Source organism: Sorex araneus, chromosome 5 (genome assembly GCF_027595985.1).
Source record: "Sorex araneus isolate mSorAra2 chromosome 5, mSorAra2.pri, whole genome shotgun sequence".
In the NCBI taxonomy this organism is placed as follows: domain Eukaryota; kingdom Metazoa; phylum Chordata; class Mammalia; order Eulipotyphla; family Soricidae; genus Sorex; species Sorex araneus.
In genome coordinates this window covers 182,989,652-183,006,351 of record NC_073306.1, presented here as the reverse complement: position 1 = coordinate 183,006,351, position 16,700 = coordinate 182,989,652, and the positions used below count along the sequence as shown (strand labels likewise).

At 36.7% G+C, this 16,700-nt stretch overlaps 1 protein-coding gene across 8 annotated transcripts in view; it reads left to right on the top strand.

The window, feature by feature from the left end:
• Positions 1-16,700, top strand: part of CLOCK (clock circadian regulator) — an 89,551-nt gene that overhangs the window by 48,152 nt on the left and 24,699 nt on the right. For 7 of the 8 annotated variants that reach the window (XM_055140876.1, XM_055140881.1, XM_055140880.1 and 4 more), the window contains 8 exons: positions 2,271-2,360; positions 6,001-6,121; positions 11,660-11,773; positions 12,328-12,446; positions 13,539-13,621; positions 13,819-13,925; positions 15,817-15,964; positions 16,620-16,695. In XM_055140876.1, the coding sequence (XP_054996851.1) occupies positions 2,271-2,360; positions 6,001-6,121; positions 11,660-11,773; positions 12,328-12,446; positions 13,539-13,621; positions 13,819-13,925; positions 15,817-15,964; positions 16,620-16,695 (858 nt within the window). The remainder of the gene's footprint in view (positions 1-2,270; positions 2,361-6,000; positions 6,122-11,659; positions 11,774-12,327; positions 12,447-13,538; positions 13,622-13,818; positions 13,926-15,816; positions 15,965-16,619; positions 16,696-16,700) is intronic. The other variant, XM_055140883.1, reaches the window with a different exon arrangement.

Below are 16,700 nucleotides of genomic sequence, written 5' to 3'. Positions count from 1 at the left end.
TTCTTGTACTTTTTGATGTGTGCCAGTCTTTGTGGTGTGAGATTATATCTCATCGTTGTTTTGATTTGCATCTCCCTTGATGATTAGTGATGTAGAGCATTTTTTCATCTACCTTTTGGCCACTTGAAATTCTTTTTTTGAGGAAGCTTATGTTCATTTCTTCTCCCCATTTTTTGATGGGGTTGGAGGTTTTCCTCCTTGTACAATTCTACTAGTGTCTCGTATATCCTTTTTTTTTCTTTATAATTTATTAAAACTGCATAAAGTTACAAGTAGCCAAGAATGGTTTTGTCTGAGCCATTCTAGAAGATAGCATATCATCAATTCAGAATAAGGTGTTTGTCTGGAGTTGCCACATGGTCATGATATTGCAGGGCCTGGGCCTTTCCCTACATCTTAAACTAGCATTGGTTGTTTCTGTTATCTTGATGTGTGCTAGTCTGACTAGTGTGAGGTGGTATCTCGTTGTTCTGATTTGCATTTCTCAGGTGGTCAGTGATCCAGAGCATTTTATTTCCATGTACCTGTTGACCATCTGTATGTTTTCAGGAAGTTTTGTTCATCTCTTCTTCCCCATTTTGGATAGAGTTGTTCTTTTCTTGTCCAGTTTTACGAATGCATTATGTATCTTGGATATTAACTCTTGATTGGATAAATGGTGGGCAGATATTCTCTTCAAGGCTGTGAGCTGTTTTTTAGCTGTCTTGTTTTTATGCAGTGCATAAGCTTCTTAATTTGTAGTCCCATTTATTTATCCTTGCTTTTGTTTGCTCTCGCAATGGCATTAAATAATTGAAGATGCCTGTAATTTAATATGAAGGTCTCTGCCTATATTTTCTTTAATATAGTTTGTGGGTTTGAGTCTGATATCAAAGTCTTTAATTTTGAATTGACTTTTATGCATGATGTGAGGAAGGGATCAGTTTATTTTTTTGACATGTGACTCATGAGTTTTTTAATATTGTTTACTAAAAAAACTTCCCTTGCTCCACTTCATACTCTTTCTTAGTCCTTTCTCAATGATTAGCTGACAGTCCTCTTATACCTGACATCTGTCTCTGGTCTCTGAATTCTATTCTGTTGTTTTGAGCATCTGCCTTTGTTTCAGTAATACACTGTCTTGATTACTATAGCTTTCTAGTATAATTTAATGATGGGAAAGAATAGCCTCCCATCATTTTTTTTTTTGGCTTTTTGGGTCACACCTGACAATGCACAGTAACCCCTGTGCATTGTCAGGTGTCATTCCAGGGGTTATTCCTGGCTTTGCACTCAGGAATTACTCCTGGCGGTGCTCAGGGAACTATATGGGATGCTGGGAATCGAACCCAAGTTGGCCGAGTGCAAGGCAAATGCCCTACCCTCTGTACTATCGCTTCAGCCCTGCCTCCCATCTTTTTCCCCTGGAATTGCTTCATCTATTCACGGATTTTATTCTTGCATACAAATTTTGGCGGCATCTGTCTATGCTGTCATTCTCTCTTCAGTTGACTTTCTTTGTGGCAGTTGATTCTCTTCTCTCTGCATTTTCTCCCCTCGTTAGTCCCATGTATTGATAATTCACCCCAAGGATTTGTCTTTGAAAGTCTTCTGTCTTCTGTAGATTTATTTCTTAAAGCTGCCATGGGATTCTCAATGGATGTACTTTGTGATAATAAAATATAGTATTGTTTTATGAAAGTATTGACCTCTCTGACTTTTTTCTTACTGCCTTAGATTTCATTCAGTTTTCATTAATTTCCCTGACCTTTCCAAAAGCCACTAGGGTTTCCTTAGTTCTTTTCCTCTAAGTTCACTTTGCTTCCAGGCTGTTCTTGAACAGTCATTATGTCTGACCCTCATTTTTTCAGGCCTTTCTGGATCTGACCTTAACCTGCATTTTTGCTGTGTTTTCTTTTCATTTTCTTTCCCCATCACTTTTAATATATCCAAAAGGTGATAGTCTGTTCTTTCGTGTGCTAATAAAAACATTCTGCTGATGGTGTGATGTGTATTTGAAGATACTAGCATCAGCAAGTAAGGCTACCTTGCATATGATAAAGTAGATCTGTATCTTTTAAAAACTGTCAAATAGTGATATTTTTCTCCCCAGAAGCATTTAAAAATGCACAAAAACACATACTAAGATACTGTAAAAGGAAAAGCTTGCATTCCAACTGCTCTGGAAATTGCATTGAGTTCTTTGTCATTTATCTTAGTTAGATTATTATTTCTCTCCTGTGAAATAAAACGTTTCTTTTCATTTAACTGACCATTATGTTTAATTTCAGGCTCTTGATGGTTTTTTTTTAGCAATCATGACAGATGGAAGCATAATATATGTGTCTGAGAGTGTAACTTCATTACTTGAACATTTACCAGTAAGTATGACACTGCTATTATCTCTTTCATATTTAATGATGATGATGATGATGATGATGATGATTTCAGTTTGGGGGCCACACCCAGCAGGGCTCAGGGGTTATTCCTGGCTCTGCACTCAGGACTGATTGCTAAGTGAGAACCATATGGGATGCCAGCAGATCAACCACATGCAAGGCAGGCACCCTAACGATTGTACTATCCCTCAGGCCTCTATTTATTTATTTTTAGAGAGACCTCCCAACAGTGCTAGGGAGTTTGAGAGAGGAGTTGGGAGGCCTCTCAGTGAAGTGTGGGGTTTATGGGTCAGCACTTGGCCCTGTGGTGCTCAGTAACCATCAACACTATACCCAGTGGTACTTAGGACCATGCCAGGGCGCTAACTCCGGGCCTCACACCTGCTCAGCATGTGTGCTACCACTTGAGTATCTTCCCAACCTTCAGTGCCCATCTTAAAATTTCTAATGCTCTGGGAAGGGGGTAGAGTCAAATGAATTCTGTGAATATTTCTTTTAGCAAGACTTTTCTTGGATCAGTCTTACTAATCTCTTATAACCAAGTAGGTCTGAGAGTAACCACTTTAAGTTCTTGTGTTCTACCCTCTTTATTCAAATCCTGAGTTTCACACTAAGTTTTCAGTGTTTTCTTTTTAATCAGCATGATAAAGATGTTGGTCAAGGGCCAGGGCCAAGATGGCTTAAAAGGGCAGCAATGCTTGTTTTGCAACAGAAGGATCAGCATGCCCTCCCCCCCTCAGCACCACTGAGAGTCACCCCTGAGCATTATGGGATGTGGTTCTAAAATAAAAAGGTGTTGGTGAGTCACTGGGAATAGTTAAACTTCAGTTATTATAGAACTCATGAAAAGTGAGGGCCTTCTAAGAACACACTAAAAAACAGATGCCAGTGAAATAGGAGAGGGACAGATACACAGTTATCTCTCTTATATCTGGGCTATAAAGAAACAGTAAAGGAGAAACAAAAATGGCCAAAGGCAACAGAAGCTGAGAATTGGTCTACAGAACCAATTGGTCTTTAATACTAAGGGAAGTGGTGGAGGGCTAGTTAAGTGAGGGGAAACTAGTAGAGGGTATGGAGTTGAAACGTTGTATGTAGGAACCCTACCACTAACAGTATTGTAATTCACTGTGACTAAAATTTTCAAAAAAAAATTTAATGATGCAGAGCTCCTATGCTATGTGCCTTAGATTGATAATGTTATGGCCATATTGAAATTTTATCAACATAACCAAATAGGTAGAAAGATTAAAAATCAATAGTCATTATAATCTTTAATCTGAATATGAAATTTATAATACAGATTTATTAGATTCTACCAAAAATAATTTTACCTTTGTCATTTGATACTCAGAAAAGTAATTTAGGCACAGTTCATTTGTAGCTAATACTATTTTGTTTGTAGCTAATAATAAATCACATGCTTTATTCATTTTGAGATTAGAGAGGCGATTTATGGATTTGTCAGAGGAATTTTAGTCATTTCCTCAGTAGGTTGTGTTAATCAAGAAACTTATAATTCAGAGAAATTATAGACCAGGGATAGATAGGGGGTATGTCTTGTGTGCTGTCAACTCTGTGTTTGGCCTCTGACACCACATTCCCACACCCCTCAATTCTATGACAGCTTAGAAATGTAGAAATGAGCCAGGTCTCTGATTCTGATATCAATTTAAAATTTGTAAAAGTTTACAACTTAAGATTGATTCTTTCATACTTGCTTAAATATGTTCCTGGGTGTATTAAATTTGTCATCATGTAATACAGAGAAAATGATCAACCGTGTTATAGAGCTGAGAAAGTTCAGGACTAAAGTGCCTATATTGAGATATTAAATAAGCCTTTTCTTTTCAACTCTTAACTTGGTAATATAAATATATGTCTTCAGAAAGCCAGTATGGTCTTTATCTCATTAAAAACTTGTGATATGCAGATAATACAGTTCAGAATTTGAAAGCTTAATTAAAGGTCCAGAATTTTTATGCCCTTTTTCTTTATGCCCATACAAGGAACACAATTGAAACCATAGTATATCTAACATATTTGATATTTTCAAAGATTAATAGAAACAGTTATAGCATTTAATTATACTTAGTAATACTTTTAAAGTATTTTGTTTTTATTGTGGACTATGTGGAATACTTTTTGAAGTAAACTATTTGAATTGGTCTTTGAAAAATGGAAAGTACAAATAAAAGTGGAGAGATGGGAAGTATATTCCTTCATAAGATAGCCTTCTGGCTACAGAAAAGAGGAGAATGTGACCATTTGACTACATGGAGAGCAGTAAAAAAACTTTTCGACCTTTTTTCATCCCAGTGACTCTCTCTTGTTTGAAGTTTGTTTGTGTGTTTAAGCAGGAGAGCTCTATTTGCAAATGAGGTGTTTGCTGTGTTTTTATAAGAAAGCAAATGAAAATTGAACTACTTTGGTTGAATACAGGGAGAAAGATCTTTCCGTTTCCCTTGATGTTTGCCCATTTCCATAGTCCTTGAGCTTTCATTTCACTATCCCCAGGATTCCGTAGAGCAATGTGAAAATGTTGAGAAATCAAGTGAAAACAACTGGATGAGGAAGAAAGTAAGAAGTCATTGAAATTTCTTTGTCAGTATTTTGCTTAATTGGTTTGAATGACCCCAGCAGTGCTAAGCCATTTCTGGGAATACATGGCTGGACAGTACAGGAGGGTTAGGGTTTGACCCTGAGATGCAGTGCTGCTCTAGCTGCAGCAGTGCTCCCGGCCATCAGGGTCACTCCTGGCATGCTCCAGAGCCGTGCAGTCACAGAGATCACACTCTGAACTATTTTGGTGGCCCTCATGTCAATGGTAGGTTACTTAAGAATAGGAATTGTGTTATTCATTTTTTATTCCAAAGCCAAGGCTTTGATTTCAAAGTCTGGTGTTTGCCGAATTACTGTTGGTAAAGACATGTTTTAGCAAGGATTATATTGCTTAGTGTATTGCTTGCCTTTGATGCTGTAAGCTAAAGGCAGGGCTTTTTGAGACTTGTGTTCAGGTGGGCACAGTACATGCCTAGCATTATGAGAACCCAGGTTCAGTTCTTGATACCATTCATCTGACCCCCACACTCACACCCTGTACTACCAGGTGTGGCCCTATTTAAAGATAAAAATAAGATTTGTTCATTGTAAAGAGTACATGGAAAAGATGAACTGAAAAAGAAAGGATACATCAGACAATTAAAATGATCCCAGAGTCACATATCTCTAGCCTGTGGCTGTCCTTCGTAAGGTGTGTGCTACCATAATTTGTCTGAGGTTTGGACATATGATCAAGTTACATGTTTAGCTTAAGATGTTTCTGCTCAGTTCTTTCTCATTATTAAAAATTTGAATTTAGTGAAAACTCAGCTTTAAAATGTCTGATATTCTTAAGAATTATTTTGATCATGGCTCTGATGACACAAATATGAGAGGCAAGGGAACAGGATAATTTTTCACCTTGTTTTTTGAATTGTGTTCTGTAACATGACATTTGTCAATTTTCATAAATAATCAAGAGTTGACTATATGCCATTTGATGTTTAAGAATAGGTATAGAGTTTTTTAAATAAATGTTGCTTGAATCACAAAAATTATATTTTTTAAACTTCCTTTGCAGTCTGATCTTGTGGATCAAAGTATATTTAACTTTATCCCAGAGGGGGAGCATTCAGAGGTTTATAAAACACTCTCTACCCATCTGCTGGAAAGTGATTCATTAACCCCGGAATATTTAAAATGTAAGTAGTAGCTGTTAAGAAAAACTTAAATATTATATTTGGTAGCATTTTCACTTACTTTCCTCAGTTTGTGACAAACCAGATGTGTTTAACTAAATGTGTGCTGGATCGATAGCGGCCACTCGGGTTCAATTCCTCCGTCCCTCTCAGAGAGCCTGGCAAGTTACCGAGAGTATCCCGCCTGCAGGGCAGAGCCTGGCAAGCTACCCATGGCATATTCAAAATGCCAAAAACAGTAACAAGTCTCACAATGGAGACGTTACTAGTGTTAGCTGGAGCAAATCGATGCACAATGGGATGACAGTGCTACAGTGCTATCATTCCATATATCCTATTAGGACCTCTCAAAATATTTATGTAAGTATATGTTGAATTAAATTATGAGTGCATTGAAAGTTTGAGTTTATTAGAGGATTTAAAATACCATTTTTGTTTTAATAGCTGTTACCATAAAATTGTAAGCTCCACGTGGCATATTGGATATGCCAAAACCAGTAGCAACAAGTCTCGCAATGGAGATGTTACTGGTGCCCGCTCAAGCAAATTGATGAACAACGGGACTACAGTGCTACCATAAAATTGTAATTCACATAAAAATAGGAGTTTCAACATAATTTTTTTAATAGTCATACTGTATTTAATAAGAGAAAACTAAGCATTTTTAGAATTACAATTGGACACTAAAACTAGAAGGTAATAAACTCATTTAAAAATTGTTAAAGGAAATTATTTACTTTCTCAGAACTAACTAGGCTTTGGGTGAATGTATCTAAGTGCCAGACACTTGTATTATTTTGTAAAAGTGTAAAGAATAAAAGAAAATAGTCGCCGCCTTCAAGAATATTATGATAAAACCAAACATTTCTTTTTGACTAATTGGAAGGAATAATTTACCTGATATCACTTTTCTTTGCTGAATTAAACTAACATATGCAAAATCCAAAATGATTGTAACATAATTTGATAACCAGATATTTCCTTAATCTGTTTATATAATATTTAAAATTTGGACTTCTCTGATAATATCGACATTAAATTTGCACCTTTAACTTCTGTATAGCACATGTATTGCCCCAAGAATTGAGATATATGTGTGGATAGGTGTATATAAAATGGCCTTCCTGTCAAGAGGAATTGAGGGGGTCTGGACCCAGGTAACCAACCTGGGTCTGACTGCTGGTACCACGTCGTCTCCCAAGTTTTGCTGAATGCATCCCTGGTGTCCCCCAGCATCACTGAGATCGCCCAGTAATCCCAGAACCGCAGAGCCAGAGCAGCATCACATCCTCCCTCCCTTGCATTGAACCAATGGCCTGCTTGACAGAATCACCACTGGGGGCCCTGGACTGCCTGAGCACTGCTTGGGAGTGCTATACTCCCCCGCTCCCAGAAAGGAGTTAAGAACAATTTGAGACATGAGTCCATTTGAAACCTATTAACAATTATTTAAGTCAGATACTTCCTCGATTCTACCACTCTCCACACGTCCAGATGAGCCTCACACATGAAGGGACCAGCAGAGGAACCCAGGTGTGCAGGACCCAGGGCTGAGATCTCCAAGCCTGCTTGGATTGGGACTGAGCCTTCTCCATCCAGACCCCCCATTTTCCAGTAGCTTGGCAGCCACACTCACAAACTGCCCCCAGCACCGTGTAATCCCACCAATGGCCAACATCCAGAGACTATTAAGACCAAGCTCCTGGAAGCGCGGCCACAAAGCGGCCACGTGACATCTAATAGCCTTGTTCTCCTTCTTGGAGAACCTGCCAAGCTACCAAGAGTCTATTGCCTGCACAGGAGAACCTTGCAAGCTGCCCATGTACGTATTCATATCCCAAATACAGTAAAAGATATGTACATACCTCTCAGCCCTGCAAGCTACCAAGAGTATCCCGCCCGCACGGCAGAGCCTGGCAAGCTACCTGTGACATATTTGATATGCCGAAAACAGTAACGATAGTAGGTCTCATTCCCTTGACCCAGAAAGAGCCTCCAGTCGTTGGGAAAGATGAGTAAGGAGAGGCTGCTAAAATATCGGGGCTGAGTGTAATAGAGATGTTACTGGGACCCGCTCGAGTAAATCAACGAACAACGGGATGACAGTGATAATAGTGATACTTCCTTGATAGATCAATGGTGCACTCTTAATCTTTCATATGTTTGTAAATGCATAGTATTGGAAGTTAAGTGAATTGCATTGTTTGAAGTAAATACATAGCTTAAGGAGAGAAGAACCCCTGGTACCTAATAAGAACATGATTCAACTCTAGAGAACTGAATGAAAGCCTTTGGCAGAAGAGACCTTAGGCTTCTTCCAGAATCAAATGAGGACGGCAACAGTAGTTTTTCCTAGAAGGGAAAGTCTCACTAATGACCTATTGACCGTGTTTCCCCCTTCCCCCAGTAAAACAAATGACATACAAAAACAGTTTCTACCATACTCTAAAAGGGTGTTTTATGTTGAAGCGGGATAGTAAGCATGATTCAAAGCAGGAGAAATAGCTTAGAAAACTCAGGTTTCCACAATTAAAGTATTTGGATCAGAATAAGTCAAAGTGGTATGTGATTTGGGAGTGTGATTTCTGCTTGGAGACAGAAGAGCACAGAATGATAAATGGCCTTATGACAGCATTTCATTTTTGGTTTGGGGGTCACCAGTCCCCAGGGCCTACTCCTACCTACTAGGTGCCCAGGGTTCACTCCCAGCAGTGCTTGAGGGACCATGTGGTGTGTGGATCAGACTTGGGCCTCCTATTGTATAAAACGTGCACTCCAACCCATTGGACTATACAGCCTGGGGTTTTATATTTTATGCAAGCCAGTATAAGAGAATTTGGTTGATTTTTCTAGTCTTAAAAAAACTTTCAGGCAGGAAATTTTGAGAATGAACCAGGCTAGAGGTTAAAAAATAAAACTAATCATAGAAATAGAAGTAAGGATGGCATGGAACATGTATTGTGAGTGTTGAGTGGATAAATTTAATAATTGATACTGGGTATAGATATCCAGAAGGCCAGGGAGTCCTCAACAAGGAAAATTATAGGCAGAAGACATATTTTTAACCTGTTGAATTAGATGGTAAGATCTTTTATAGATAATTGAGTTTTAAATGCTATGCCTAGAAGTATTCCAAGCCCTTGAATGATGAAATATTAACAAAAAAATTAATATTAATCTTAGAATGATAGTTATGGAGGTTGTTATCTGGTGGCAAGAGTGGTAGTATAAAGAATAAATTTTTACTGTCACCCAGGTATAAGGTGTAGGTGAGTTGATGATAATGGATGCTTATTTGAAAAAATTTACTTCTGAGAGTTTCCATGGTGAAATAAATAGCAGATCTTTTTTTTTTTAATTTATTTATTTTTAATTAGTGAACCACCGTGAGGGTACAGTTACAGATTTATACACTTTTGTGCTTATGCTTCCCTCATACAAAGTTCGGGAACCCATCCCTTCACTAGTGCCCATTCTCCACCACCAGTAAACCCAGCATTCCTCCCACCCTCCCCAATCCCATCTCTCCCCACCCCACCCTGCCACTGTGGCAGGGGCATTCCCTTCTGTTCTCTCTCTCTAATTAGCTGTTGAGGTTTGCAATAAAGGTGTTGAGTGACCACTGTGCTCAGTCTCTAGCCCTCATTCAGCCCGCAACTCCCTTCCCCCACATGGCCTTCAACTACATTATAGTTGGTGATCCCTTCTCTGAGTTGCCCTTTCCCCAGAATGTGAGGCCAGCCTCCAAGCCATGGAGTCACCCTCCTGGTACTTATTTCTACAATTCTTGGGTGTTAGTCTCCCACTCTGTTATTCTATATGCCATAGATGAGTGCAATCTTTCTATGTCTGTCTCTCTCTTTCTGACTCATTTCACTTAGCATGAAACTTTTCATGCCGATCCACTTAAATAAAAAATTTGTGACCTCCTTTTTTCTAACAGCTGCATAGTATTCCATTGTATAGATGTACCAAAGTTTCCTCAACCAGTCATCCGTTCTAGGGCATTCGGGTTTTTTCCAGATTCTGGCTATAAATAGCAGATCTTGAAGACAGTACTTGGGAACTTGTGACTAGGAAATAAAAGGTCAACCATGTCTTAGATTCATAGATTATAGATTTCACCTACTATTAGGATAGTCAAGTAAAATATCCTGAAGGCAAATAGTTAGATGAGAAACTATATTTTATGAACTGTTAAAGTTAATAAGGGAGAGAGATTTGTGGGGCAAATAAATTCAGCTATGTTATATAGTTATGAAGAATAGCAGAATAATTTTTATAAATGTCCATAATTTGAAAATTAGCAAAAGAGAATGGTCATTGAAGTGGGAGTACAAATTTCATTCTATGGGAAAGAGAAAAAGTATGAGTTTTTGGGACAAGTAGAAACAGTGAGTCAAGATCCCTGAAGTTATCAAACCTCACTATTGTTGATAGGGTCTTGGAAACTTCCTTTATAAATAAAGCAACATTGAATCAAATAAAGTCTCTATAAAAAATGCCATTTTTTACCATTGAGTTGAGTTTCTACTGTTTATTTTTTGAGGAAAATCAAAACAAAAGCCATGAAACAGTCAAGACTCCAAAAGTTCTAGTTATACAATAATTTTAATTTATTCATGCATTTATTTCACATCCTGCTCCCTCCAGCTCAGGTCACAGCAACTAAAGGCTCACTGTGGGGATGACCCCTAAATAGGAGGCCCTCCAGGGAAGGATGCAGTCACACACCCACAATCACGCAGAAGGTTTAGAGATGCAGACTGATCTCTGGGGTATGAAAGAAACCTATGATATACACCACATAGTGACCCCAGCCAGGGGTTACTTTTTTTCTCATCAACATCAAAATGAGACATTCTTGGCCAATAGGATATTATCCGAGAATCTGGTGTGCAAATATTGGTTATCTTTAGAAGAATCATTTTCTTAGAGATGTAAAGACAAAAAAAAGCTACAGTATGTAAAGTTTAGGAAAATTAATATGTGGAAACTAGAGCATGTAATAAAAAGGAAGGAGAGCTGATGATTCAAAGATTAGCATAATAAAACCCTTTATGTGCTCCATCTCAGTGAAAGATCTGAGCATATTTTGAAGTAGAAAATTAAGGAGCCAAAGAAGAAAATGTGTAGATGCAAATGGAATGTGACAGTAGTGTAGATTTGGTTCTAGGGAAGAAAGGAAAGAGTGTTGAAAATAGAGATAGAATCATTAGCTTGAGAATGGAAAGCAAAACCTTTAGTTTGAAATCAGAATGAGATGGGACATATGGAGTGTAGTTGCTCATATTCAAAGATTTGTTTTCTCAATTAAGAACAAGGTGAGATCAAGGAGTAGAATCAAGGTTCTATACTTATATGGATTAAAATAAAATATTATTTAGGAATTAACTGTTGGAGCTTGGAGCTAACTGATCTAGTTAACATATGTTACATAGTAATATATTTATAGTTTCAGGTTAGTTATATGGAAACATAGTTATGTAACTTTTATATCATGTGGTGTTCCTCATTTTTATCTATCACTTTATATTTCAGCAAAAAATCAGTTAGAATTCTCTTGTCATATGCTTCGAGGAACAATAGACCCAAAGGAACCATCTACTTATGAATATGTAAAATTTATAGGAAATTTCAAATCTTTAAATAGTGGTAAGTTGAAGTGAATAGTGGTAAGTTGAAATGCTTCAGTCATGATATATTTTCTTTTTTTTTTTTAGTTTTTTTTTTTTTCATTAGTGAATCACTGTTAGGGTATAGTTACAGATTTAGACATTTTCGTGCTTGTGTTTTCATCATACAATGTTCGAGAACCCATCCCTCCACCGGTGCACATTCTCCATCACCAATGAACCCAGTATCCCTCCCATCCCCCACACCCCACCCCGCCTCTGTGGCAGGGCCCCTTTTGTTCTCTCTCTCATTTTGGGTGTGTTTTGCAATAGGGGTATCGAGTGGCCATCGTGTTCAACCTATGGTCTACTTTCAGCACGCATCTCCCTTCCTGAGCAGGTCCTCCAACCACATTTTACTTGGTGTTCCCCTCTCTATCTGAGCTGCCTTTTCCCCCAGCATATGAGGCCGGCTTCCAAGCCATGGATCATGATATATTTTCACTTGGTTTTCTTTTAATTTTTAAAAAGACATAGATGTTTGAACATAAAAAGTTTAGAATTTACCGGAAAACAATTTCCTTATTGTTTCAGTATCCACTTCAGCACACAATGGTTTTGAAGGAACTATACAACGCACACATAGACCTTCTTATGAAGATAGAGTTTGCTTTGTAGCTACTGTCCGATTAGCTACACCTCAATTCATTAAGGTATGTTTCTAATTTAATTGTACAAAAGGGTTTTCACTTGCTACCCCAGGATGTCTCAGTAATTTTTCTGTTTCCAAAATACTTGAAAGATCTACAAACATAAATAATTCCTGGCTGTGGTAATTAAAAAAAAACATAAATAATTCCAATGTTTTTGAAGCAAATATGCTAAAAAAGGCTTTTGTTAAATCATATGACTTGACCTTTTAGTTTATGTTCTTTGCATTTTACCAGTAATTACATATCACCATTGTTCTTCTCTTGTGCAAAATTTTAGGATGCTCTTTTGTAAAGTTTACGCTCTACACTAAAGGAAAGGTCCAGATTCTAGGTAATTTTAAAAGATGGATTGTTTTCTTTTTTCTTTTTTTAATTTTCTTTAGAAATGTGCAAATGGCTTTTATTTTATGTAATTTATCTTTTCATTTTTGAAGTAAATATTTTTATTTGTGTCCCATAAGCAGGTGACTATATAAAGAAGTGGGAAAAGGACTGAAGAGATAGTACGGGGATTGCATGCATAAACTGGCCCCAGTTCAATCTCTGTCACCATGATCCCCCAAGCACTGCCAGGAGTGATCCCTGAACACTGCTAGATGTGTATGCCCCACATAAACCCTTGAAAAAAGAGCCTCCAAAATAAACAGCTTAAAAAATAATAATAGAGAAGATAGCCATTAGAAAAACACTGATTTTAATTTTAGAGTTACAGCATATGTAGAACTTAGCTTCTTAAACTGTGAGTTATAACTCCATATAGGATAATGTAACTTAATGTGGGGTTGTAAAAAATTATTTTGGGGGGGTATAGTAAACAGAGCGCTTGCCTTCCATGCGGCTGTCTCAGGTTCAATCCGCAGCACCTATATTGGTCCCTGCAAGCCCACCGGTAGTGATTCCTAACAAAGAGCCAGAAGAGTCTGGGTATGACCCAGAAACAGAAACTACAAAGGTTAATTCTTACCACATTCCTAGAAAAGTGTCAATGACTTAGGGAAAAGTCATCTTATAATGACATTTATGACAATATTTAGGCTTCTTTTAAGTACTCAGAAACATACTTCTAAATTTTCATTATTAATTTATTTGTAGGAAATGTGCACTGTTGAAGAACCTAATGAAGAGTTTACATCTAGACATAGTTTAGAATGGAAATTTCTATTTCTAGATCACAGGTAACGTTTCTAAATTCCATTGAACAATAATAGCTACATAATTTTTGAAATCAGTGAGTTTCAAAGACAAACTTTTAAAATCAGGATTTTCAAATCTATTTTTCAAAAATAAAAAACCCTACAAATTGATTTCTAGTTGGGCTGTTTCTTACTATGGGAAAAGTTACTATCTATTGATTGTTTTATGTGTAATTTAGGGCACCACCAATAATAGGATATTTGCCATTTGAAGTTCTGGGAACATCAGGCTATGATTACTATCATGTGGATGACCTAGAGAATTTGGCAAAATGCCATGAGCACTGTAAGTAGACTTTAATATTTCAGTGATAAAACTGTTTTTAATCATATAAACAGCCATCATAATCAGAAGGTGATACAACAAATCTATTTTTGGGTTCTGAAATATACAGGCATATACCCTACATGGATAACCAATACAGCAGGAATTAAAGGTCATGTTTAAATAAAACATTTTTCTATTTTTTATTTGCGTTTGTAATTGTGAATACAGTTTATGTTACAGTATCTAATAAACCTTATTTAAACTACATAAGCTCTGCATCTGCAGTAAGAGCAGTAGATTGTTGTGAAAATTATAAAATCATTATGATACTGTTCAATAACTTTTTGGATTCCAAGCATATAGGTTTGCCCAGGAGCAAGGTACACGTTTAGAGTATTTCAGGAAGGACCTAGTGAGTGCTGGATATCACCTCCCATTCTGTGAACCACAGCAGCTTTCTTGTCAACACTATGCTAAACAGTTTATAGACATTATCTCCCACTTCTTGCAACTAGAGCTCTAGAATGTAGATACTATCTCTTTGAGTAAATTAAGACACAGCAAGGAAGGTTAGGGATTTTTTTACAATCCCATTGCTCTTTGGTGGTAAAGACGGGATTAGCATCTAGACCTACCACTTTACCACATGCTGGTGATTCTTTACTTCAGAGATTTTAAGGTAGGTTTTAGTGGCTTCTCTGACCTTCCTCCCCAAATCCTGTTCTCTAAAGCTTTTTCAGATATTCAAGATACGTTCATATACCACTGGCCTAATATGCCTCATTTTGTGAAAATAAAGCATGGTAATAACCTCAATTGCAAGGAAGATTTTTCCGAGTAAAGTTATTTTACGCACAAAAAAACATAATTCACTTAAGGAGATAGGAGGACTATGCTCCATTATGTATTAAAAAGAAATAATACTTCTTTTAACTAGTTGGGATAAAATTAATTAAATTTGGACAGTTACAAGTTTATAGACTTGGCTTTCTCATATAGACTTGGCTTTTTCATGTGCATGAAAAATCCCACCAGCATTTTCTAAGCTTTATTCCATTGATTACCAGTCAGTCCATTAAAAGGTTTTATAGTGAAACAAGATGGGTATAAAACACTTCCTAATAATCATTTTCCCTTTCCACTCCAATTATACAAAAGAATTTTGGCATACATAGAGTTTGTGGAGAAAATAACTGATCTTAACTGATTTTAGTCACAGACCTATTTTATTTGGCCAAGTATCTGTTAATAGGCTTCTGACTTAGAATCTACAGAGAATACTTTGAGAAACGCAACACATATCAGTTGTTCAGACAGATAATTTGATATTGGCTAGTTAAGAATTAGTATTAGATGGTTTAACATTTCTGTTTCTGCCACAGTGCCTGTGGAGAGAAAATTCAGGGGTGGTTATTTTATTGCTGTTATAGTCATTATATCTTGGGAGGAGGAAGTAATAATGTGAAGAATTAATTTTAGGGTATTTAAAAATTCATTGTAACCATAAATATACAAAAAGGGCAATAATTGACTATAAGCTAGGGAGTGTGGAAGAGCGATTCAAAATTGCTTTGGAGCTAAAGGTATAATGTGAAGAATTAATTTTAGGGTATTTTTAAAAATTCATTGTAACCATAAGTATACAAAAAGGGCAATAATTGACATAATTGACTATAAGCTAGGGAGTGTGGAAGAGCTGATTCAAAATTGCTTTGGAGCTAAAGGTATACAGAATAGCATTTTCTCCTAATTCATATGTGTGTGTATATTTGTATACACACATGAACACACATGTCTGTAAGTGAATAGCCAGAAAATGAATTCTATTTATAGACCAAGGGAGAGTAATATCTTTGACTAAAAACAGATTCAAAACTAATAACACGAATTGAATTTTCTTTTTCTCTAGTGATGCAGTATGGGAAAGGCAAATCATGTTATTATAGGTTCCTAACTAAAGGACAGCAGTGGATTTGGCTTCAGACTCATTATTATATCACTTATCATCAGTGGAATTCAAGACCAGAGTTTATTGTTTGTACACACACTGTAGTAAGGTAATAAATCCTTTACAGAATTTCTGAATTTACCAATCATTATGATTTTTGCAGTGTAATTTTTGGTATGATTTCTTAATTACAAAGAATTTTTTTCCATTTTTCTAACATTTTCAGTATATTATTAAATTTACCAGTTATTTCCAGGCATTATATAGAAGCACTAAATAGATAATTCTTCACATCAGTTTTAGAATTTTTTCAGTTTCTTTATTCTTTCTTTCTTTCTTTTTTTTTTTTTTTGGTGAGAGGTTGGAAATTGGGGTCATACTGGCTGTGCTCAGGACTTAGACTTAACCTTTATCTGGCCTCCAGTTTTATGGTTTAGAACAGAATTTGTAGCAGTCATTTGTGTAACCAAAGTCAACCTGTAGAGGAAAACTGGAGTAAACAGTGAATACTCTTCCTTTACTTAATATAATACTTTGTGCTGTGTAATTTTGTATCATGTACAGGAGTGTATAAGACTATTTAATTAGATACATGAAGCAATACAATTTGAATGAAAATAACACTATAGATAAGTTTCAGGTTTATTTAGCTTGTAGAAAATCATTGAGATTCAGTGAAGCAGTGGAATGCATAAAGGCGCTGAGTATTGCCCCTCTGAAGTGTTTCAGGTAAATAACCAAACACTGTTTTTTCCCATTTGCAGTTATGCAGAAGTTAGGGCTGAAAGACGACGAGAACTTGGCATTGAAGAGTCTCTTCCTGAGACAGCTGCTGACAAAGTATG